Source organism: Poecilia reticulata, linkage group LG14, assembly GCF_000633615.1.
Source record: "Poecilia reticulata strain Guanapo linkage group LG14, Guppy_female_1.0+MT, whole genome shotgun sequence".
In the NCBI taxonomy this organism is placed as follows: Eukaryota; Metazoa; Chordata; class Actinopteri; order Cyprinodontiformes; family Poeciliidae; genus Poecilia; species Poecilia reticulata.
Window position 1 is genome coordinate 14,593,851 of NC_024344.1, and position 26,079 is coordinate 14,619,929.

Sequence of the window (26,079 nt, forward strand, 5' to 3'; positions counted from 1 at the left end):
GTGTGTGTGTGTGTGTGTGTGTGTGTGTGTGTGTGTGTGTGTGTGTGTGTGTGTGGGGTGTGCGTGCGTGTGTGTGTGTGTGTTTATCTGCATGTAAATGGTGGTTCATAAAATGCAGAGGTAAAGGAAATAGCAAACACAAAATATGTGAAAAAGGTTGACCAAATAGCAACTTTGTGAATCGATCCCTCAGATTTTTGCACATTTTCCTCTCAAAAAATGTAACCTTTAAGTTTGCTTCTGTTGTTACTGTGATAAATTAATCTGGTGCTTATGAGTATATTTGCTAAGCTGCCTATTTCTTCTGAAAATACAGATATTTTCAGAAGTGCCACCTAAATATAACATAAGTAAGGTTTCGTATCCATCTGATATGATTGAGAGATTTCAGCCAGATTTAATTTTCCATCTTTGGCAGCTTTCTAGAATCTCAGATGATTTTATTTAGAGTTTACTATAAAAAAATAAAAAAAAAACTTTATAGCATAATTTTATTTTTCAGTTGCTTTCATAAAGTTGAGATGTTTAGAAAAAAACAGTGAAAGCTTGTTATTTCCAACCCAAACCAAAATCTACCTCAACCATGATCCTGATCTGAAGTATCTAGGATTGTCGCAAAATAGTTTTCATTTTGACATTTAATGGATTACATCAAATTATACGAACAGATTCCCTTTTTTCTTGAATAAATTCCACAGTTACTAATGCGAAACAAGGACAGCATAGTGTTAGACAGGACAGAAATATTTCAGACTGTTTTACCATCAGCTACTACAAAAGTGTCAGTACACTCTTTTGAAAAATCCTTCCATACAAATTCATTTTTAAGCTTCAATTTTGGCGGAACGAAAACACACATTCCTACAAGAAATATTTCTGTTTGACTTTTGTCTCTTAAAAAAAATAAATAAATAAAAGTCAGACTTTTATCCATTGATTGTCGCTAAAACTGTTCATAAAACAATTTTGATGGAAAAGAGTTATTTGTGCCAACTTGAAAAGATTTATTAGGTGAAGTTTTTCATCATAAAACTCATCCATCCACGCCCGCCTCCGTCTCTCGCAGAGAAGAGGGAAAAAACAACAACAAAAAGAAAAAAAAACGCAGTTCCTTCACAGTGGAGCATCTGCCCTGAATTAAACATTAAACTCACACTGAGTTTCATAATTTCAAGATGAGGAATGTCTGCTTTTATTGCTGTAATAAGATGCCATTCTTTGGATATTACTGCCGTCTCCTGAAATTCATTTTGTAATTCATTTTCAGAGGCAGAATTTCCTGAAAAAGTTGCTGTTTGGCGTTAATATGACTCACACAGAAACACTAAAAATCTCATCCTGCTCCTGTAGAGTTGTTTACGCCATGCTAAGTGTGAACAATTTAAGTCACATCCTCTCGTGAGGCAGCAGTGAAACATGAAATGACCGAACTTGCAGCAAAGTAAAGTATTTACTCACCGGTCGGTCAGGCTTTAAGGAGTCTGATGCTCGTCGTCGGCTGGAGTTGTAGAAGCTGCTGGAGGGTGGAGCTGATCTGCTGCTGCTCCATCCAGGACTCTAATTCCTCTGCTTATAAACCCAACAAGAGCCAAGGAAGAGGTCCAAGTGTGTGTTTGTGTGTGAAGTTGTCCAGTGTTTGCGGCAGGATGTGGGTGGTAACCGCCTCTGGATAAACCCCCCACCGCCTGCCTCAGACCGAGAAACTCACTCAGATAAAGTTTGTTACTTTAACTTATTTTGGGACTCTGTCGTCTTCCCTTAATGGGGTTTTTTGTACCAGCACTGGCTTGTTTCTGTAATAAAACTACTAAATAACTGGGACAAAACGATAAGCAGAAGCTGAAAACCGTCCTGATATTTGCTCAATCCAGTTGAACATGATTGAAATGGTTTCCCACTTCTGAGTCACATTAAGGCAGGTGAATAAAAAATATATCCGAAACTCTTGATTTACAAGTCGATATACATTCCTACCCTCATCTACGGTCAAAGGATTTGGGTAGTGACCGAAAGAATGAGATTGTGGATACGGGTGTGATAAACAGCGTCAGAGCTGTACGAGAATGGTTTATAGGTCGAAACATCAAGCTGAGGATCTGGGGACTTGAAAAGTGACCTTCTCAATTCAATCTGACTGACCAGCATATTTTGCAAACTAGAGCTGTAATTGCATCGAAATGTTGGTTCTGGAGTCTAAATACATAATATGGCAAAGTTTTCTCCTTCCATTTCACAGTTCTGAGCTGCTTTGTGTTGGTCGTTCACAAAAACATAAAAGTTTCTGATTATGACATGAACATAAAAACAAAAAAAAGTCCAAGTGGTACAAATACTTCCTGAGTGATTGCACAAGCTGTTCTCCTCTTGACTTACTGAATGTGCTGGTTGATACTTCAGTATAACTCAAGTGTTTGTATGAATAAATGAGCCCGACTGCATCTCGACATGAATGCCCACAGTGTTCAGGTAACCCGAAGACCCCAGTCTCAGAGTTCACATAAACATTGTTTTGTCGTGTCCTTCATCGTTTTCAGCTCGGGGATTTTTTGAAAGGTTTTAAATTTGGACGTCTCTGCGAGGATGCAGGTGGTTTGAGGCTGCAGACCTTGACGCTTAGCATCTAATTTTGGGCTAAGAGGCTAAAAAGAATGTTGTGTCACGTATTTGTTCAGTACCTCTGAGTGAGGACACTGAAGTCTTGCTTAATTAGGGGGCCACGATTCCCAGTCACAGGTGCTCTTCGTGTTTGATGGTGGTGTTGGTTTATGGCGGCATGCTCGCTGTGTTCGTGTTTACTTTATGCTTATGCTTTTCCACCTTTGCAGATTTCCACAGAAACCTCTCTGTTGCCCCTTTGAGGCTTGTGCTTTCCCGTTTTCTGTGGCATTCCTCACTTTAGCGTCTTGAGGGTTTTTGTGGTCTCAGTAAAGATAAAGTTGTGCAACAGACTTGCATTATTTGTTTGCGAATGGCGAGAAAACAATTTTTTCACCAAACTGGATTACCGTCCACAAGCCGAACAATAAGATCAGTCCTGCTGGTCTGTGAAAGCAATACAGTCAAAAACCTAAAGTTAAAATGTACTTTTCTTCTTTAAAAACTTCAGATTTTTCAAGAAAACACACAAATGATGTGGTTTTGAAAAAATCTATACAGAAGCAAAACCACTGCACTTCTCATTCTCTCTGCTAAGTTGGATTTTATCAGATACGCAAAACCAAACAGAACCCCAATGATGCCTTCACTGTCCAAAAATTTCAAAGCATTTCAAAAAGTTTTATGTTAGAGATAAGCTTCAATATTAATAATACGTCTCAAGTTTTAAAATGAAACATGTAGGTGTAATGATGAGTTTATTTGAAAAGAACAGCAGGAAGTAAACAAGCAAGGCTAAACCAGTTTGTGCAAAAACGTTTCAAATGAAAAAGTCTGGCTGCCAAATGACACTGCAGAACATCTGAAAAAGAAAATTATCAAGTTATTTGGAAATTACAGAAAGCAAATAACTTTTGCTAATGGCCACTTCCAAGAGCAGAATGCTTTTTTTTTGTCTTGTACTTTTTCTCACTTAATTTATATTATTACCAACACTGCTCTTCTCATATTAAAGTTGACTGTTTCCTCTTACTTCTGAATGGTCCTAAATTAGTTTAGTTCTAAGTTATTATTGAGCTTTTCTGCATTCATTCTGGGCGTTCAGATATTTCTTCCTCAACTTTGGCAGTGAATCAGTTTTCAAGGCTAGTGAAGTAATGAATCCAAGCACAAAAAATAAATAAATAAATAAATAAAAAATTCCAACTACTCTTTAATTTGCTTCAAGTATGACAAAGAATTTCCATCAGGAGCACAGATAAAAAAAATTAAACGCAGTTTCATTTACCACTGAGGCAGATGGGTTTTATAAAGAAAATAACTGTTTACTGAACTTCATCTGCGAACCAACAAAAACACCCTCCTAACCTCCACTTAAATTAATCAAAAACACACACACTGCACTGTACGTGTTTCATTGCCACCGTCAACACTCATTCTGCCAGCCGACATTAACGTCAGGGGTAAACTAATCACAGGCTCTAATGTTAATCTGTGTGATAAACCAGATAAATGTGAGCTGTTAGAGGCTGGCGCTCTTATTTTCTTCATAATGTGAACTCGTTCAATGAAAACCCTCAGCGTGCCTCGTGAAACTATTCATATCCTCTGAACTTTTTGTGCATCTTGCTACATAACAACCTCAAACTTTTGAATTGTTTGGGGGAGTTTTCTGTGACAGAATAACTCAAAGTGGTACATATATGTATGTGAGTTATATAACTCTATGGTGGAAGAAAAAATTATACATGAACATGATCTTTGACTGTATTTTACAAATAAAAAGTGTGGAATATTTGTATTCGGCCACATCGAATCAGTACTTTGTTTTGACTCAAATTGTTCTGCAGTGGTCACTGCAAAATAACTAAGTCAGAACGAATGAGGCGAATCTAAGATAATAATTTTACCACAGACTTTCTGTTTGATTCGGTGTGGACTTTGACTGGACCCTTCCATAACATTAAGATGTTTTATTCTGCTGCAGGATTGAGTCTTTTACAGCCTCTGATTGGTATTCCTAAAATACTCTTACATATTTGGAGTTATTCATCCTCCCATCAACTCTGACCAGCTTCCATGTCCCTGTCAAAAACAAACAAAAAACAAATCCCTATTTTATTCATTTCCATGTATTCCAAAAAATAATACATTTTGGTCTCATCCAACCGGAGCACCTTCCTCCAGCTTTTCACTTTTTTTTTCTTTTTTACATTGTTTTAAAACCTACTCCTGCTTTGAACTTCTCCACAAATATCCACAAACGTTCACTAAATGTTTTATGACAAACCACTGAGGTCTTAACAAAACATCTGCACTTTAAGCTTATTAAAAAAGATTCAAGTGCTGAAGCTAAATGGTTGTGGTCAATTTTATTTCAGGGTATCAGACTATGAGGGTTGAATCCAAATATTAGAGCAATATCCTGTGGGGTTTATGTGTTTATTTTTATTTGGTGTGTAAGTCACAGTGGGTGGCGTTGTGTCTGGTTAAACTGAGCGCAGCATCTGAACCGTACTCCATCCAATCTGGAAGGTGGCGGTAAATCACTTGATGTTGTTTGTTAACCGCCATAAAAACAGAAGAAGAAGGAAGACCCTCTGAGCAGGTGCGTTAATGGACCTTACCACAGGGCTAATGCCCATTTCACGTCACAGCGCAGCTACCACGTGCTTGACCGTCTCACAAACACAAGCTACAGTAGTAAACACATGCTAATGTACATTGTGGAMTMAGACCGGCAGAAAGTTTTTGCGTCAGGACTCGAAAAAGAATAGTTCTCCACCGTCAGTGGGGAATCTGTACAGGCGATGTCAGGTATCCTGATCGTATTTGTGGAACTAAAATTCACAGAGTTCCAAAATCTGAAACGGAAAGCTTTGCTTGGATCAAAGCTTGTGCACGACCGCATTTGTAGCTCAACCGTCGTAGGATCAATAAGAACAAAGGAGTGTATGCTGATGAAAGTTATATTGCTTTGAAAGTAATACTGCTTTGCTTTCTTTGTGTTTAGTGTATAAAAAAAAGAAAGTCAATAATAAACACATCCATTATGAAAACCTTTTAGCCAAGTACAGCATAATGGCAGTGCCGATACAACTTCTACATCCTGAAGCCTGTCTGTTACAGTCTTACGTTAGCTGAACAGATCAATATGCAATGTGTACCGTATCTTACATACATTAAAGATTTTATTTTACCTGAAAAGGCTTTTTACTAAATTGTAATCGTGTTAGCCACGTTAGCACTGAGTACAGTGTGTCAGGCCTAGGTATACTCAAACATCTGCCAACAACAGAAATCACAAATTCAAAAGTAACCCTCAAAACCACAAATGCCCGACTTACCCAGCCTTGCAAGAACAATAGGCGTCAGTGATCTTGTCCACAGCTATATTTATGCTGAGGGTCTGAGGATCTGCTGTTTTCCTCATCGAYTGGTAGCATTTAGCTGCGACGCACACAATGTTGGAGGCATCGCGTGGCTCAAACACCTTGATGTCGTCCAAAAAAGATGACATGAACTTGTTGGTTCCCCTGTTCATTGTCGTGGCTGATATATTGTGAAAATCCGGCAGAAATGCCACACTAATCGACTCAGAAATACTCTGCAGAGAGTCAGTCGTAGTGAAAGATGCATAGAAGCTAAGCACCGCGAGGCTTTGTTTGTGAGACATGCAGCACGTGGAACTTTCGAGGGGCGTTTCTGGGCGGAGCTTGGTAAGGTCCATAGCCATGCTGATAGCAAGGAAACGGGTTTTTGAGCGTCATCCTTGTTTGTTGTTGATTTGTTGCGTTGTGTCAATTATGTGAACCTTTTGGTTGTACTAAGCCGACTCTGTAATTGTGCAAACTTTAAAATTTTACAGTTGAGATTGTAAAGTGACAAAAGCAAAATAAATAAATAAATAAAAATCTGCGGTATAAATACTTTTGCAAAACACTGTGTATGTCATAATGCTGCTCCTCTATAAAGGAAAAGACTCAATAAATGCTTACAAGAACATGCATGTTCAAACAATAAATTTAACATTCAACCTGTTATTTATATATATATATTTTAAACACCCTCTAACGAGCAGGTCTGGATACATTAATGCCACCAAAACTATAAAGCAGTCGATTCAGTGCTTTCTATAAACAGAGCTTGTTTTTATCATCTCTAAGTGCTGCTGGAGGAAAGGATGAATCATGAAGATTATGATCTCATGTGTGTGTTTTCATGGTTTGGGGTGAACAGGGTCACGTTGTTGGAAAACATATTGTACCATGCCTGTACCCGAAGACGCCCTCCCACAGTGATGTGACAGGAGGCAGATCGTAGAGTGGGGTGATGAAGGATCACTGGCTCCTCACACAATAAGGCAACTATAAGAAAATAAACGTCTCATTGTAAGGGCTCTAATCCGTCATGAAGGTTTTTTTTACAACTCTGCTGGTGAACGGTGGCTCTGCCGAGTGAAACTTTTATAGGGCCAAGTTTTGCGAGGAAAATAAATGGGTGCTTAATAAATGAATTTAAAAAGTCTTTCCATGTTGAATGTGACAAAATGGAAACTGAAAACCAAAACAAATCTTTTCAAGGAAAACCTTTCATAAGTGTACTCTCCCTTAAGCGAATACTTTGATGTGCCGTCCTTTGGCTGAGCATTGATTTGATTTGCAGAAAGGTCACAAAGAATAGGAAGAATCTTACTTTACAGAAAACAACCGTTTCAGCTCAAGAAATTTCAAACTACGGCAGCAAAGACAGTAATCCGCGGTTTCTTTTCCAAAACTGAACAGAAAGACATGACTGCAGTTGGTGGAGGAAGGCCAGGAGGGATTTCTGGTTTCCACCGGTTGTCCCATTATGTCCTACTCTTCAGGTGCGCTTTGGAAAGCTAAAGATGAAAAGGGATTTTATGTTTCTGCATCACAGAAACTCCAAGTAAACATAAAAAAGCAACCACAGAATTACGTTTTTCCTTTTATTAAGAATTTTAGACCAGAGGTGTCCAACAAAAGTCCTTAGGAGTTGACGTTCTGCGTGCTTTATATAGTTCCTTTGTGTAACACGTCTTAATTAGTAGAATGCTGACGAGTTTCTTCAGTCATTTGAATCAGTTGCATTCGAAGGAGGAAGTCCAGACAGAGTCCAGAACTTAATTTCACCAACCGATTTAATTTCCATTTGTTAAAAATATTCTAAACATATACTTTGTTTTATATTATTTTTGAAATTCTATTAAAATCAGATAATTATTATTCGAAACGCTGCTTCCTGGACTAAAAATGGACTCTGAAACTCATTTCTGACATAAAAAAAAGAAAAAAAAAGAGGAAGTGATCTTCGGCTGAGTATTTTGTCTATATCAGACAACATGAAATGCGGATCACCCAGTGTGTTTTGATAAAGTAGATAAGAGATGCACTTTACTGATTGAAATGGGCTTTAATCTATAAAACTTAGTGTAAACCTATCGTTTATTGTCTCGGGTGCGTGATTCTTTACTCTGTGTAAGGGATTCTTAAACCACAGAGAGTTTTTGTACCAGTTCTAAGTTGCTGCTTCTCCGTCTTGTAGGCACAGGAAACAGAAGTTCCACATGTTCACCACAGAGCAGCTTCTGACTTCAAGTTGCAGAGCAGTTCTCAGGAAAAGACATGCACATGTGCCTACATGCAGAATAACACCATTCTTTGGTGCATGCACAATTGCATCCATGAATGCACCCATTCTTCAGCCATTAACCCAACTGTGCATTTTGTAAGCTTTTGTACGAGTGTTTCTTAAAAGCTCACGCTGCCACCTCCACCTCCTGGCTTCCTGTCGTGTTAGAACAGAGCATGTTAGAAAACCACAAACTGAGGTCATGTGACTCAGTAAGACTGCTACGATATGAGATCAGTTTGTGAATCTCAAATCCTCTTTTCAGTTCAGTCAGTTGTCGGTTTGTGTCCGTTTTGTGTCACAATGACTTTAGAGAAGCTCTTCCGGTAAAAGTACACACAGGAACCAAAAAAAAAGGGGAAGAGGAACAAGAGGAGGAAGGTGGACAGAGAGATGGACTTGACAGATGAGAACTGCAGTGCAGCTGCAGAGGCAAACGGAGGTGAGTTTACAGTGGATCTAGTTGCAGGACATTGATATGAAGCTTGTACGTAGCTGCCACTTGAAGGGTTTCAACTCTTGAAATTGGTTCAGTGATGTAGACGATGGACTCAATGATGAAAATCTAAATTTAGTGTGGTTTGTGGTGGTGATCTAGGTAGATGTCTGACTTTTGCCACATTTCTTTGTTCTGTGTCACTCAGCTTATCCGGTACGATGCACTGAGGAAGTACTTCTGCCTTTCTTCACAGATGAGAGTCTGCCGGCTGCCATGAACGTCCAACGCCCTCCGGTCTCCCCGGGCACGCCGCCCGCCCTCCAAGAACTCAGAGTGGTCCTGCTGGGCAGAAAGGGAGCCGGCAAGAGCGCAGCAGGGAACACGCTGCTGGGAGGAGTGGGCGGCTTCGAGAGTGGGAAGCCCACGGAGGAGTGCGTGAAAAGGCGAGCGGATGTCGTTGGCAGGAAAGTCACAGTGGTGGACACACCGGGCTGGGAGTGGTACTACCCACTCAACAGTACCCCCAACTGGGTGAGGAGGGAGACTCTGAGGAGTGTGACCCTGTGCCCTCCTGGACCCCATGCCGTGCTCCTGGTAGTTCGCTCCTGCGCTTCCATCACAGACAGCTGCATCCAGGAGATAGAGGAGCACCTGGAGCCGCTGGGAAGGGAAGTATGGGAGCACACCTTGGTGCTTTTTACCAGGGGAGACGAACTGGGCCTGACCACCATGGAGCAGCGCATCCAGACCAGCGGCTCCGGACTCCAGAGACTCCTCCAGAAGTGCAGCAGCAGGTACCACATCGTAAACAACTACAGCAAAGGAGACGGGATGCAAGTGAAGGAGCTGATAAGGAAGCTGGAGGCGATGGTGAATGGAAAGAAGGGAGGGAGGAGTCATCTGGAGCTGGACAACGGAGTCCTTTTGGGGCTGGAGGCGGACGGGAAGAGGAGAGCAAGGGAGAGGAGGAAGAAGCAGAGGCAGATGGAGGCGCAGATGCAGAGAGGGACCATCAAAGCCGCTCTCATGAGTAAGTCCTTCAGATTGTTTAATGCTGAAGAAGAGACTTCAAAAAAGCATTGGATTACAAAGTAAACTCTAGAAATAAACAGTCTAATGGCCTCCATGTTGGAATGGCCACCATATACTCAGCTTTTCTATAAATTTCACTTTAATGACGTGTTAACCCTTGGTTTTCAGGACTGAAAAGATTGTATCTTGAGAATAGTTGTGTCATTTTTCTTTAAGTTTCATTTGAAAATCCAATACTGAGTTGCAGCAACTCCAAGCTGACAGATCACACTAAAGACTTGACTCTTAGCCACTGAAGTTTTTCTGAAATAAGGGAATCTTCTTCATGTTTGCATTTACATTCTACTGAAAAAAAAACAGCTTACAAATAACTGATGAGAAGAAAAACTAGAAACCCATTGCCTAATTCAACAAACTGAGCTTTTTTACAGTCTGTGTACATAATAATAGGGAAACACTTTATTCTTTTCCAACTCCATTTCTGAGATTTGAAGCACACACGAGGGAGCTTTGACTGTTCCTCTTTGCACAGCCTTATGATCTTTTCTCTTTGGCTCATCCTGTAAGTTTTCTAAAGGGTTTAGGTCTGAGGACTGGAAAGGTGTTGGATGAATGTTTATTTTGTGTCTGCTGAAGGATTTCTGGTTGACTTGTTTTACATATTTTTCCTGTCCAAACATCCAAGAATGACGCTTTTTAGATATTCATCCAGGGTCCACTGGTAAAAAAATTTCCGATATTTCAAAGTGCAGCACAAGGAGTTTGGCATCTTGTTTCTCTAACAAGGTGCCAAAGAGAAACAATGCTACAACATCATGGATCCTTCGTCATACTTATAAGCATGGGCTTTATTTGCTTTCTTAGAAATTCAGGGTGTAGTGCACACACTATAAGACTGGATTGCTTGTAGCTGGACGTTTAATTTTAATCTCACTTGACCTAAGAGCACAGCTGCAGTAAAAGTCCCAGGAGAGCTTTGTAAACTCCGTGTTTACCTTTGTGATGGTAGGACAGGATGCTTCCTAAACAACCAATAGGAATGTAGATTGAGTGTAATAATATGAAGGACTGGCGACCAAAACTGTTGCTCTTTGTGTTTCTGACAGTGAGCGTTGTTGAAATTTCTTTTTAACTCCTTTATAGTTTTAAAGGGGGAACAAAATCTGTCCTCCTCAGCCCCTATTGTTACAGTTCCAGGTGTTTTAAATGTTTTAGTCATTTAGTCAATTTAAGGTTAAATGTTAATTTCCTGAATTTTAAATTCAACATACTTGAACACATGTTATCTTGTTCTTCCTATTTTGAGAAGTGTTGAGTATTACTCACAGAACTAAAAGCTAAAAGAGTTTAAATACTTTAAAAGCTATAAGTAAAAAATGTTTTAGTTTCATTTATATTTAAGCACTTGTTAAGGAAGTAATAGCTGTGTCACAAGATATTTTTTTGAACATGTTGGTGTTTGTTGCTCACTGAATAAATTAAAAATATATTTTTTAGAGTGAGTTTAGCAGTTTTAAGCTAAGTGTGCTGGGTTTGTTGGTCACAAGTAACCAACAAACCCAGTAAACACTGTTGTGACTAAAATTATTACTGTTTTCGCTTAACCTGTCAGAAAGATGTTTCTTAGTTGAGTCCAAGTCTTGTGTTTTATTTTAAAAAATGAATTAGATGGGCTACTAGCAGAAATGGTAAACTAGTGGTGATTCTTGTAAAGCTAAAATAGCCTTTTAAGCTAGCCATTAGCCAGCTAAGTACACAGCCATCGTTTCTTACGGAGCTAACAACACCAGAGGGCGCTGTTCCTCACTCATCGGAGATTTCATCAAGTAGAAGAAGGCATGTTCGTGGCTGCAGCTAGCGTAATTATTTTTGCTCATGACACCCCGAGACTATCCCATCCTGTGCTATATCGCTGGTGTCAAAACCAGCTGTGCGAGTACAATAAGTTTAGCCGGTAGCAGCATCAGAATGCTTAGAAACCTGCTGAAAACCACTGTTCAAAATTCTCATATGGGAAGATTGAAGGTCTGGTTTAAAAGCTGATATCCCGCTAGATGTTTTGAATTATGAAGAATGTGAGAAACAAAGTGCAGGTCTGGCTGTTTGAACGTGTGTACTTATTGCTGAAACAGACTCCAGCCGTCCTGGAACTGAGCAGAACACCATGGGTGAAAATGAGTGAATACACATGCAGCTTTATAGTTTAGTTTTCAACTTGAGAGGGAGTCAGAGTGACCTTTCAGAAGCAGAGTTGTCACCAGAGTCTGGTTAAATAAGGGTATAAATGTGCCCGAGGTGAGGTAAGCATGAATTACACGAGCAAATGCTGCTAAACCGGTGGAAAAAATGGGGGGAGTTGTTTGATGGAAACAGTGGGAGGGATACATGTTTCAAATTAACCACCAATACCCAAGAAAAGGGGAGAACAACTAGTTATGAATTCCCTGCAATTATACAGCCAGGGATTAGCCTCTGAACGTGACAAACATCATTTGTCACTTGGCCAATGAGAGATCCGTCCACTATCATCATCTTTTCTGCTAAGACACTGGGTATCAGGAGAGAGGATCGTTGTTGAATGAGTTTTTTGTTAAAGATGGAAAACATTTCCATCCTTATTCAACGTTTTGCTTTCTGGATATAATGAGAAATGATTGCTAGCTGGAGGAATGGAAAGTTTACCCAATTGCTAATGTTTGACTGTGGGGTGTGTTTGCATTATCCTGCCAAACGAGGTGGACAGCAAAGTAAAATGCAAAAGTATGACGCGGTGACAAAATGTCGAGCATAAACCACAGAGTAAAATCTGTTTATATCTTTCCGCTTAGGTGATGGACCCCAGGGTTCGGAGCTGGATGCACACCAGTCCTTCTCCAAGGCTCCTCGGCGGCTCCCCGAGGTCAGACTGGTTCTACTGGGAGAGCGCGAGACCGGGAAGAGCTGTGCTGGGAACGCCATCCTTGGGAAAACGGGCTTCTTCGAAGCGGGAGCGGTGACTGAGGAATGTGTCCGCCAGCAGGCGGAGGTGGCCAGGGTGATGGTGACCGTGGTGGACACGCCGGGCTGGGAGGCAGGAGTGGCCGGTGCCACGCCGGAGCGGGTCAAACGGGAGATCATGTGCAGCGTGGCCCTGTGCCCTCCGGGGCCTCACGCCCTGCTGCTGACTCTGAGGGTGGACACTCTGGTGAGGGCAGGACACGTCAGGGAGCACCTGGAGCTTCTCGGAGAGGGTGTGTGGAGACACACGATCCTGCTGTTCACCCACGGCGACCAGCTCCGCGAGGGGGTGGACATCAAGCAGCACGTCCAGAGTGGAGGCAGGGACCTGCAGTGGCTGCTGGAGAAATGCAGGGGCCGGTACCACGTGATCGGCAGCGGAGACGGAGGAGGACGAGGCAGCGGGGGGTCCGCAAAGGTGACGGAGCTCCTGGAGAAAGTGGAGAAGATGGCGACGATGAACAGGTGCGAAGCTTTTTCCTGCGTGGTGCAGGAAGTTAGGGATCTGAGCCTCCAGAGGAACGAAAAGTTCAACCAGCGGCTGAAGGACATTGTGGACAAGATGGTTCGTCAGGAGGCTGAGTTGAAGAAGTTGAGGGACAGGGAGGTGAAGAGCATCAGGTGGTTCTTTGACAGGAAGAAGAAGGTGAAGTCGCCGGGAAAGGCCGATGTTCAAAGAGAGGAGGAGGACGACGAGGACAGACGGGTCGGTGAAATGAGAAACGACTTTGGCGACCTGGAGGAGAGGATGAGATGGCTGACGGAGGACAGAGAGAGGGAAATTCAGGACCTCAGCCTCGAAAACGAGAGGATCCGAGTGGCACTAGACCAACGGCAACAAGAGAAACACGAAGCGGAGCTGAACCTGGAGCTGAAAGAGAGGGAGATCGAGGAGCTGAAGGAAAGGACTGACGAGCAGCAGCTGAAGCTCCTCGATCTCGAGCGCATCTGCGTTGAGTCCGAACACGAAAGGAAGCGACGGGAGGATGAAATCAGATCAGAGAGACAGGAATGGAGGAAAAAACTTGATGAGAAAGAGAAAACTGTGACAGTGCTTAAAAAGGAGAAAGAAGAGTGGATTGAACAGTTTGAAGCTTTACAAGTAAAACTGGAGCAGATTGAAACACACTATACTGATTCTCTAAGAAAAGAAGGAGAGAAAATCAGGGAGATGGCAAAGAGGGAGGAAAAACTGATGAAAGAGATGGAAAATCAAGACAAGCAGCTGGAAGGACTAAGAAGGAAAGCTGCAGAGGAAAAGCAGACAATGCTTGAAAACTTTAACATGTTGGAAAAAAGCATGGAGGAGCTGAAACTACAACACCAAAAAGAAATGGAGGAGAAAGAAACTCAGATAAAAGACATAAAACTGCGGCATGAAGAAGAGATGATCAGAAAAGCTACTGAGAGCGAAAGAAACATAGAGACAATGAGAGTTCAGCAGAAACAAGAAGTTCATAAGACATTAAAAGAAAAAACAAATGACATTGATCGACTCAAGCAACTGCACGAGGAGGAAATTAAAAACATGAAGCAAGAACAAGACAAACAGGTAGCACAGTTAAATGAGAAGCTTGCAAATGAGAAAAGTGAACTTCTGGAGACAAAAAAGAGAGAGTTAGCAGAACTAAGACAAGCACATCTTACTCAGATGGAAGCAAAAGAGCAAGAAGGTGAGAAAAACAAGGAGATGATTCAACTAAAGCACAAAAAAGACCTGGAAGTACACGTTGAAGAGAAAAACAGAGAACAGGAGGCCTTGAAGATGAAACACCGAGGAGAAATGGCTACAAAAATAAACGAGATGGTTAAACTCATGGAGGAAAGAGAAGCTGACTGCAAGAAGGAAGTCAGTAAGATAGTCAAAGAGAAGGAAGAGGAAGTCAAAAAGGTCAGACAGGAATACACAGAAATACTAAGCAAGCTGGAGGGAGAGAGACAGAGAGAAAGAGAGAAGCTGAAGCAACAAATAGATGAAGGAGAGCAGGAAAAACAGAGACTGATGAAAGAGTTAAAGGAAAAGTTTGCTGCCCAAACAGAAGAAACTAGGCGAGAACGGGCAAGCATGTCACAAGAGCTGCAGCAGAGTCAAAGAGAAACCGAAGAAGTCAAATGTGAACTGAAAAAGCAAGTTGAAAGCAGGGCAGCAGAGAAAGAAAGGCACAAGAAAGACTTGCTGCAAAAGGAGAGAGAGGTTGAGGAAATGAAAGAGAAATTTAAAGAGTTGAGAGAGACAATCCAGCAGAAGAAAGAAAGAGAGAAGGAGCTTCTGAGTGAAATTGAAATCAGAGAAACAAAAAAAGAAAGACACAAGAAAGACTTGCTACAAAAGGAGAGAGAGGTTGAGGAAATGAAAGAGACATTTAAAGAGTTGAGAGAGACAGTCCAGCAGAAAGAAGAAAGAGAGAAGGAGCTTCTGAGTGACCTTGAAAACAGGAAAACGGACAAAGAAAGATGCAAGAAAGAATCAGAGCAACAGATAGAGGAAATGAAGGAGAAGCTCAAAGAAATGAAAGAAAAGATGCAGCAAACAGACGAAAGAGTGAAAGTCCTTTTAAATGACATAAAAGCAATCGGACAACAACTAAAAGTAAAAGAGGAAGAAACTGAGGAGATGAACTTAACTGTTAAAGAAATGAAGGAAGAAATCGGAGAAAAGGAAGAGAAAGAACTCGTTTACCTGGAGTGTAAAAAAGACTTGGAGCAGAAACTGGAGAGAAAAGACCGAGAAGCTGAAAAGATGAAGGAGCAAATAAAGGAGCTAGAGCAACACGTGCAGCGGGCAAATGAGCAAAGAGATAAAGATGGCTTGTGCAAGAAGAAGATGCAGCAAACCCTGGAAGAAAATGGCAAAGCGATAGAAAAGTTGCAACAGCACATAAAGGACATCGACGAGATTCTGCAGAGAAAGGACGAGGAGCGGGGCGAAATCATCCTGAACCAGAAGAAGGAGGCCGAGCAACGCCTGCAGGACACGGAGCGAAGGATGGAGGAGATGAGGCAGGAGCTTCTGGAAGACATGGAGAGCAAACTGAGAGAGAAGGAGATGGAGAACGAAAGCATCAAACAGCAGGCTGACTCCAGGGAGGCAAGATGGAGGGAAGAGCTGAAGAAGACGGAGGAGAGAGGAGCGAACGAGATAAACAAGCTTCTGGAGATCGTCGAGAAGAAGACGAAAGAAATAACACAAGCAGAAAGACGTCTCGCAGAGAAAGAGGGAGAGGTCCACGAGCTGAAAAGACTGTGCTCAAACTACTGCAAAGACATAGACGAGTTGAGAGAGTGCAATGAAAAGTATGCACTTCGTATAGCTGAGACGCAGCAACGCCAAGCAGAGGAAGAGAAGAAAATCGAGGCAGAAATGACAGAAAAGGTGCAGGAGAAAGAGCAAGAGCTCAAACGTCTGTTGCAAAAGGACAAAGACAACGAGAAGGAGCTCGTCCAGCTGAGGCTGACCATCGAGCAGACCAAGTCAGAGCTGAAAGAGCTCACCGAGAGAATGGAGAAGGAGATGACGAGCATGATTCAGGAGTACGAGAAAGAGCTCAAAGAAAAGACAGAGAACATAGAGGCCGTCGCGAGGGAGAAGGAGAGTCACGAGCAAAGCGTTCGGGTCGTCACGGAGAAATACGAGGAGAGCCAAAAGAGAGTGGAGGAGCTGCAAGAGCACAACGAAAAGATGAGAAAAGAGACCGAAAATTTCAGCGTCAAGTGTGAGGAGATGAGGAAGAAGAGTGAGGAAGAGATTAGGGAGCACCTAGCAACATGTGAGGAGAAAGTAAAGAGCATAGAAGCTGTCGTTAGGGAGAGAGATTCAGAGGTGAAAGCATTACAAGAAGCCAACGATAAACTTCTAGGAGAGGTGGAAGAGATTAAAGCAAGGGAAGACAGGAGCAAGATTCAGATAAACGAGCTGATGGAGAAACAAAAAGAGCAGGCAGAGAAATATGATGAAGAATGTCTAAACAGAGAGAAATTAGCCGAGGACAGGGAGCGAGCTGTGAGGAGAGAGGAAGAAGAGTTGAGCAAAAGAAGAGACGACCTCAGTGCGAAACAGGAAGAACTTGTTGAAATGGAGATAAAGTTGAAAAATCAAGAATCTGAGCTTCAAAAACTCCAAGCTAGTCTAGAGATAAGAGAAAAAGGAGCAGATAAAATGGATAATCAAATGACAGAGTTGAACTTAACGAAGCAGGTTATCAAGAAGAAGGAAAAGGAGCTGGACGCTTTGCTTGGAGCGCTGGAGGGCAAACAGAGAGAACTGAGCTCTCATGGTCAAGACCTCCAGAAGAAGGTCAGAGGTCTGAAGGATCAAGGGCAGGAGCTGAAGGACAGAGAGTGCTACCTAAAGAACGAGGAGCAGGAGCTGCTCAACTGGAAGTCAGAGCTGCTGGTGCAGAACGAGTACGTCAACTGCACAACGCAGGAGCTGGACGAGATTCGCCGGGATATGGCTTTGCTGAAGGAGGAGCTCCGCACCAGGGAGATGAAGCTCAAGGAGTCGCTCAAAGACATGAACAAATGGGAGCTGAATCTCAAAAAGAGAGAGGAAACTTTGGTCAGGAGGGAGCAAATGTCCGATGACAGCATTGACAAAACGGGGTCTTTCCATCTGTTGGCCGAAGATAACTTGCCTTTGATGGACCAAGAAGTCAACAATGGGAGGGAAAAGGAAAGAGGGAAAGAGTCAGCCGTAGAAGATACTACTAGCCCCACAGAGACAAATGAATGTCACTTTGAAACACTCTTAGAAACACAACAAACTGAAGGAAACAAAAAGATCAGCAGTTTAAGGTCCCTACCGAACCACAAAGACCCGGGGTGCGACTTGAGAGTGATGGTCCTGGGAGAGACGTGGTCTTCTCGTTCCCCAGCCGGAGTCACCATCTTAGGCGGAGAGGCGTCTAAGTTCAGCGGGTCCGGCTTCAGGCCCTGGAGAGGTCAGATAGCCGGGAGGTGCCTGGCGGTCGCAGAGCCGCTGGGTCTGAAGTGGCGAGACGGACCCGATGCGACCGATTCGGCGCAACGAAAGAGCATCCTAGAAAGTGTCTCCTGGTGCCGCCCGGGCGCTCACGTTGTCCTCCTGCTTGTTCCCGCCTTCCTGACCTGCACGCGGAAGTACAGGAGGGCCGTGGAGGAGCACGTGGGCTTGCTCGGGGAGGACGTCTGGAGGCGTACGTTGGTGCTTTTCACCTGGGGGGAGATTCTGGGAGAGAGCGTGGATCAGCACATCCTGAGGAACGGGGAACTAATGGGGCTCATAGAGAGGTGTGGCGGCAGATACCATGTGCTGACGAGCAAACAAAACAACTCAAAGATCAAGGCGTTATTTGAAAAGATGGAAGATATAGCAGATTTAACTTTAGGAATGTGAGGACTGATTAATAATAAATTTTTTTCTCGTGTATAATATGTAAATATGTTTGAATAAAACTACCTAAAAGTCAATCAGTCTTAATTTCTGCCACACAAACCTTTATTTAATACGTAATTCTGTTTCTTCTTATCTCAAATAAATTAAATACGTCACAAATTAAAATATTTAAGGATATAACTGAGGAGTTGAATTGACTGTCAGGTTAAAATTTTTAAGAAATCATAAATCCTGAAGCGCTAGAGGTGAAAAAAAAATCACTTTAGTAAAATACAAAATAAAACTGTAAAAACTGCACTTAACCGTGCTTTATTAACACCCTGTCTCCTGAATGTTTCATGAAGACTCATCATTCATTCATTTAATGAAAAAAAAGGAAAAAATCATGCTGTAGGCTTGATTTAACATAGAAACCTCATCTGACCTCAACCGTAATCGTCTCATTTCCTCCACTAGATGGAGCCCTTGAGTTGGTGTAGACTTCCTTCCCTCCCTCAGGGCTGAATGTATCAGTGTTGAAAGTCACAAATGGTGAAAAACATGATGGTAAAAGTATAATGAAGCCCCGTCAAACACGTTTCAACTGTGTTTCACGGGTTTCTGTGTAATGGTTACTTTTAAAAGGAAAGAGCACACAAAGCCTGACTATAGCAGGCCCCTGTGCTTCATCTTTACTTGAGGCATTTCAGGAGAAACCGTCTTGCAATTATAACCCCAGGGAGCCGGCCGCACACTGAGAGGACCCCTGCTTTGACAAGTAAATTATGACTCTTGATGAGAGCATCGCGCCTCTTTCAAAATGCAATTTCTGACAGTCGGGCAAAAATGCAGGGGGATACATACAACAACTTCCATCATCATCTGCAGAGCCACATACAACATCCAAAAAACACTCGTGTGCAATCATCACGACTAATAATTATGGAGTGTGAGTGCTGGTCTGAATCCAACATGGCAACAGTCTTTTTTTCGGGGTTTTTTCTACCTATAATCTGTCCATTCAGTGTGAGCTGCCTTTAGACGCAAGATGAGAGGGTGTTGTGTCAAGATAGATCTGTCTCTCCTTTGATCATCTCTGCAGGATGGGTCTTCTTCTTTGTCAGAGCATCTGGGGAAAATTAAGGGGAAAAAAGTTGTCAAATTGCAGTTGATGTAGACATAATTAGCATGCACTTAGCATAATGTTTTCATGCCCCAGGCACAAAATCAGGTTTAGTATCCCATAAGCAATTCTCTGTTTTTTGGGGGGTTTTTTACAGCCTGAGATTCATCATCCTTTATATGATTTAAAATATTACAGAAAGTGATTTACATGTTATAGCAGATGTCCAGGTTGTGCCTCACCTTTCAACTGCTGGAGATGAGCACCTGCCCCTCCCACCAACCTACAACTTTAAGACTAGACCATGGATGGATGTGTAATGGCTTTTATTTGTACATGTATGTTGATCGAATTTTATTGTTCTTTTTCTGTTACTTTCCCCTCTTCATAAACAAACCCGAGTTGAAGTTTATGCTCCTGTCAACTCATCTGCTTTCAGTGGTGCAGGAAGATGCAATATCATCAGAAGTGTCCAAAATGATTATGTATCAAAAATGATTCCCATTTGGCCCAGAATGTAGAAGGACAAGTTTCTCTACTTTGGAATATGCTGGAATTAAAACAAGTTTGGTCAGAAAATAGCTGTAACATTTAGCAAATGCTACTTTGATTTTGGGAAAAGTCTGTAGGGAAAATGTAGATAACTTTTAGTGAAAATTTCACATCACAAGTAGATGTGAAAGAATCAAGGTAAGTTGAACAGCAGCAGCGTCTTACAACATATTGAAAAGTGTTTATATGAATGAAGATTTGTAGATGTTCACAGAATAGCTACATAGCCTGTTAGCTTGTGTAATCTAACTCTAACAAAATAAACTATTAAACTTGTTCCTCAATAGTCACAAAATCAACGCAGTAGCATTTATAAAGCTAACAAAACAAAGTTTTATATTTTTGTTTTTTACATAAAAGTCATACTTCAAAAAACTGTTAAGTCACATATAGAGTTAGCATAGCAACATGCTTCACTGACTGCAGCTAGCTAAGAGTCTCTGCCAGAATGAAAGTGTTTAGGTTTTATGAATTGTGCAAGTTATCTGTGAGAGAAGTTAAGCAAAAAATATTCAGTGATTAGCACTCAAAAGGAAAATATAGTTTTAACATTTCCCCTAAAGTGAATTTTTATAGTTCTGATGCTGAAACAATATGCAGCTTTTAAACATTACAGCAACATAAATGGAGTTATAGCGTTTAAAAAATGCAGAATTTCTTTTGTGGACCAAGTTCATTCTGTTTTTGGTTTCTCATCAAAAACACACCAAGGTAATGTGTGTTTTCAGGGAAAACTATTTCCACAATGTTAAACATTTAGATTTAGTGCTATGCTGGGAGGTCCTGACAAGGTGAAAAAGTGGATGTGTGAATAAAGAATAAACGAGAGGGTAAAATTTTGCAGATTAATTTTTTAGAGACCCCCAAACCATCAAGCCCTTTTGTCGTTCCGTTCTACACCATTCAGAAGACAAAAGTCCTGTCTTTCCGAACGTTTCCGGCTCCACACTGAGATTCCCACACTGAGCATCGCCGGCTGATAAAACCACTTTTGAACGCTCATTTTGGTTTTAGCTGGCACTAGTTCAGATTAAAGCAACACTGTAAGCCTAATTTCTCTTTATTTGCTGCCTTTTAAGGTCTTGATTGAGGCTTTTGGGAAAATATGGATGGGACCACATTTACATGCAACACAATAGGCAGCGATGCACAGTCAATCACGTCCGCAAGCGCCGGAAACCAAATTACTGGGGCTGTTTTAAAACAGAAGTTAATGGTTGGGCTGATTTCTATTAAGGTCTGTGCACTCTCATTTGAATAATGGTCTTCCCTGCAATGTTGTTTTTTTTTTTTTCTTCCTTTTCTGTTCCGCACTTGACCCAGGAAGGAAATGAATGTGTTTCGGTTTAAACACCTCAATTAATATTCAAGTGGTTTTAATACTCCAGGTTTAATATGACTACACCGTAATTAGCATTGCAGCCTGGAGCCAATTAATGATAAATCATATTCTGTGACTGCAGATTGATTTGATAAAATGCCACCACAAGCACATAAAAAATAAAAAATAAAAAAAACATTTATTCTGAATGGGGCTCAAAGTTGATCAGTGTGAACTAGTAAGCATTTTTTTTTCATCTGTAACTCCTAAACAAATTAATAACATTCTGCTAAATAGAATAACTAATCAATAAATTAGCTTTGGTTTCCTTGGAGCAGATTTTTGATGTATCGCCTTTTCTCTCTGAGCTGAGGCGAATCTTCCAGGTAGGTGAAAATGTTGTTATTTGCATGATTGCAAAGGTCAGTCAAAGCCTCCAGAGGGCAAGGATTCATATTGAAATTGATGGACCATGAGGAGGTGCAGACATGCCCCTTGTCGCCCTCAGTTCCCACCCTGGCCACTTAATGGAGATCGGGGGGGTAAATTTACTAAAGTTAGGCATTCACTGTTATTGGTAGATTGTGAAACACACCCAATGTTCAAAACTCCTCCTGCATGGACAGGATGCGTCACCAAAGTAGTTCATAATGTTCCTACAGTGGAAATAGACTTTATGACATTAGAGGCTGCCATTCAACAGTAGGTCAGGAAGAAGGACTTCCTTGGTTCTGATCCAGAACCAGGTACTGAACAGATGACAACTGTGTCATGAACTGTGACCTCTAAATACGATGCACCCACTGAGTTATGTGGCAACCCAACACAAACAGAAGCTTGTTTTAAGTTTATAATTCCTTAATATTTTCCAATTCCACCGGCAGATTATTTCACTTGGTACCAGTATGGTTTTTAAAAAATATTAAGGAATTATTTACTTAAGAAAAGCTTCTATATCTTGCTGAATAGTTTACTGTCTTATTTCAAGCATACTAAGTTATTTGAACTTGAAACTAGGCCAAAAATACTTAGTGAGATTTTGTGTTTTTGCGCAATTGCTCACATCTCACCCACCTGTGCATTTTGCGTTTCAAAACTAGAAGATAAAAAAGACAAGCTTTTCTGTGACATCAGTCAAACTCACTTAAGGCAATTTTTTAAAATCTTGTTTTGCTATTTTGCTGTAAACTGTTCAATGATAATGATAAAATCTTCCCTTCCAACAACAGGTTTTTGTTGGAAGTAATAATAAATACATCTGATCAAAGTTATTTGATTTTAATGCATCTTAAAGAGTTCTACAACTTTATTTGCAAGGTCCTTTCAGAGTTCCTACCTGTGCTCTCTGCTGCTGTAGCAAAACGATGAACTGCATTTGACAATGCTGCACAGATTTTAAGAAGATTTGGCGAAAAGAATAAAACCAAGGAAGAAATGTGCTAGGAGAACCAGACCAGAAGATCTTTAGATCTGTAACATGTTTACCCAAAGTGAACATGTTCGGAAAAATTCACTAAGATTGTTAAAAATAAGACGGTTGCCATGGCCACACTGTTTGATGGAATCGTCCATCATGGCTCGCCAACGCTCTCATATTCAAATGTTGGCTCAAACAGTTACTTAAAACTCAAATGAAACTTGAAAACTTTAGAGTCGTGGCTAGCTCATCGTCAAGCACAACGCTTAGCAACAACGAATGAACAGCTTGACTCTTGTGGCCTTTTTGATGTCATCAACATCAATGTATATAAAGCTGATTTAGCTGTTTCATTCCTTCAATACATGTTTAAACAAATTGTATTTCATGATAGTATGCAGTGGAAATCCATTCTCCATCACCTTTTAATGCAAATCTGATGTTTTTTTGGGGGGGTTATCCCAGAGAAGCAAAACGTTCCTCCTGTGCATCTCTTAGCAAACACTCAAAATATTATATTCTTATATATACATTTTTTTTTATAACATCTTACAAAAAATAACTGCTGTCATTTTATTCACTAGATCCTTGAGTTTATTCCCCACCCCTCTGTATATATTCTCGTCTCCACCCGGCCGCCTCCTTCTCCGCCTCCTCTTCGGAGCGGAGGAGGGAGAGATGAAGCGAGGAAGAGGAGCGAAGCCGCAGATGATGAATTCCCCTCTGGACTGCATCGTTTCCGGCTGAGCGCGTCCAGTGGGCCAGAGCCAGGTCCTGGAATCTAGCTAATGAGACGCTGTCCCCCCCCGGGGGTCGCGTGGCCTCCCATTGGCCGAGGAGCTGGCAGGAGCGCAGACGATAGGCTGATTGACTGCTGTCAGAGCGAGTTGGACGTCAGGCTCCGGGTTTTCATATTAAGTGTGTCACGCGGTAAAGAAGCTAAATGAGCAGAGAAGAACTATGTCCTTTAACATGTGTGAGATTTTTCACCCAAAGGGTCTGGAAACAAAACCAAAAGAGGTGAAAGGGATTGTTTTAGGTTTGCTGTTTTTGTGCGTTATTGATTCTTTTTGTATGTTTGGGAGACGATCAGAATACGTAATGTTTGTAAGATTATTAATTTAACACGTCTCTTGACGGCTCTGCGTTAAGCCGTGTTTGACCTTTGATCTTTGGGTTGCCTCCTAAGGGAGAATGAGTCACAATACACCCACAGATGCATGGTTTTCAGGATTTAATGTCTTTGACCTTAAACACATCACAGTACCTCAGTAAGACAGGTTGACATCCATCACCTGTCTGTAAGAATACACCAGCAGTATAGATTGTATTTATTCATTAAGACATCAAACTTCAAAAGAGAAAGCTATATGGTTTCTTATCTTACTACAGAATTAAAGCATTGCATCTTTTATACTGCATGATAAAAGGCTTTTATCCACAAAACCGTACGCGGTAATTAGGGGAAAGAGGTGAGCTATTTTTGAAATTAGCAATAATTGGAAAAGTTTAACTTTTTTTTTTTGGTGTTTATCAGAAGAACAGGACCAATGAGGGGTTGGTGAGGGGGCGGGGGGTGAGTAACATGAGTTCAAGACATTTGAAATGTACTTAAGCGGAGGATGTGAAAAAGTCCAACCCTCTGCTTTTTCACCCCGGCTTTGACATTTAGCTTCTCCGTCTCAGCGGCGTTCTTGGAGCTGTGAGTTGGGTTCAGCTGAGGGTCAAGACGGGAGGAGAGGGAAAGACGAACATTTCAGGTCCTAAGTGGGCGTTCTCCGATCAGCCCGTGGTGGCAGATGCCCGACGGCTAAATGGCAGCAGGAGGAGGAGGAGGAGGAGGAAGAAGAGGAAGAAGAGGAGGAAGAGGGAGTAGAGAGCTGCTACCAAGACGGAAAGGGGAAAATCCAATCTGTGACTTACAGCTGACAATTCAGAAAGTATCGTAGAAACCACGAAGGATTACAAGAACGACTCACAGCTACACTGTTCGTTAACAATGTGTTTTTTTATGGATGTCTGAACTTTTAAATAGTAATTTTGCATCTTTAAGAAGATATTACTCAATTCTGTAATCTTTATGGACTCCTCTGAGGTCTGAGGGATGAATTTATCATCACTGGTGAGACAGAAAAATGCAGAGTGACAACTTATTGCACGTCTGTTTTAGGCACATCTTCATTATTGCAGATGGAGCATTTGCACGTAGCAGAGGGATCGAATTTTTTCAGAACGAGGCTCCATGAAGTTATAATCAATTGTTTCATTAAAAGTTGTAGGAAGATGTCATATTGTGTCGGGTTTCTGGAAAACTGCAAAAAAAAAATCCTCAGATTTCTTTGACACTTTTTCCCTCTTCCTCACAGAGATGAAGCTCTGGGGTCCAACTCTGACAAACTAACTAAAATATCTACTCATGCCCCTAAGAGTTGAATCTGTTCCCATTTCTGTGTCGACTCCTCTTCTTGTCTCTCTTCCCCTTTTATTTCCAGTTTGATCAATTTGCATCACTTCCCCCCGGCCTGTTTGCTTCGGCCCGTTAATCGACCTGCGGACTCTCTCTGCGCTCATGAGTCGGGTCATGGAGTCAGTGTGAGCTGCTGCATTCATCTAATTAATCAAAGCGGGATTATATGATAACAGATGTGATACTGCGAGAACGCCCGGCAGCAGAGGGGGTCAAAAGTTCACAGAGGATGAGCGCCCTCTAGCGGCCAGGATGCAGTCCTGCCCCGCGCGTTGGATGTATAAACGCTACGCATCATGACTGTGTACGTCCCGAGGCAACAATAATTTTAGTAATATTTGTATCCGTTTGAAATGTTTACGCCGTGCGTTTCTTTTCCCCGTCTCGTCCTTTCATACCGAACACACACATCCACCGAAGGGAGCGCTTCACCTCTGCTGCGTTGCATTATATAAGAGTGAGGGGAAAAAGCAGGATTTGCGTGACAAACGAACAGGGGAATTACATGACTAAAACACACACAGAGAGAGAGAGAAAAAACTCTCCTACTATTTGACATCTCAACTGCAGCAACTGAGCTCCGTTTTAGTCGTTTTACCCCATTTGAACTCTCGATGGGAGGAAAATGTCACATTTTGGAGGAAAAAAGCTCCGCGTTCACAAAGGCCGCGCTTGTTGGGAAACATCGGTAAACACCTGCACACATCCCACCGTTCTCTCACACCTCTGTAAATATTCAATATGCTGGCTTCGGTGACCCCCACACGGCGCATATTTTCATATAAAAACCCTTTTCAGAGAGTCGTCTAGCGCCGTGTAACACCTTAAAAACGGCTTCCTCTCACCTTTCCTCTGGGACTGAATGCAGGGGGCATTTATTCCATTTTGGCTTTATCTCCGTTACCCTTATGAAAGTTTCATAAGTCAGCCGTCACAGCTCTGGATGGAGGTGAGGAGCAGATAAAAGATTAATTGTCTATGCATAATGAAGTCATCCTGAGGAGAAAAAAAATGCAATGTTTTTCCACCTCTTGGCCTGCTGGCGTGTCGGTGACCTTCATGCTGTAAGAGAATAAATACGAGCTAAAATAACCTAAATAGCAGAAGCAGCCGGTGGGAAAATATTCCAAA

At 41.7% G+C, this 26,079-nt stretch overlaps 2 protein-coding genes across 5 annotated transcripts in view; one reads left to right on the top strand and one right to left on the bottom strand.

Moving 5' to 3' along the window:
* The window catches only part of f13a1b (coagulation factor XIII, A1 polypeptide b), an 18,712-nt gene extending 17,149 nt beyond the window's left edge, over positions 1-1,563 (bottom strand). For 2 of the 3 annotated variants that reach the window (XM_008427945.2, XM_008427947.2), the window contains exon 1: positions 1,459-1,562. The gene's annotated coding sequence lies outside the window, so the exon portion shown is untranslated. Of the gene's footprint in view, positions 1-1,458 lie in introns of all 3 variants that reach the window. The other variant, XM_008427946.1, reaches the window with a different exon arrangement.
* A 6,966-nt stretch (positions 1,564-8,529) lies between these two features.
* LOC103475950 (trichohyalin) lies at positions 8,530-18,250 on the top strand. 2 transcript variants are annotated; one of them, XM_008427948.2, is made up of 3 exons: positions 8,530-8,689; positions 8,892-9,716; positions 12,547-18,250. In XM_008427948.2, the coding sequence occupies exons 1-3, from the start codon at positions 8,641-8,643 to the stop codon at positions 18,087-18,089; spliced, it is 6,417 nt and encodes a 2,138-aa protein (XP_008426170.1). In that variant the 5' UTR covers positions 8,530-8,640; the 3' UTR covers positions 18,090-18,250. The 2 variants fall into 2 exon arrangements, with proteins under 2 accessions (XP_008426170.1, XP_008426171.1); XM_008427949.2 differs by having other exon boundaries at positions 8,940-9,716.
* The last annotated feature ends 7,829 nt before the right edge of the window (positions 18,251-26,079 follow it).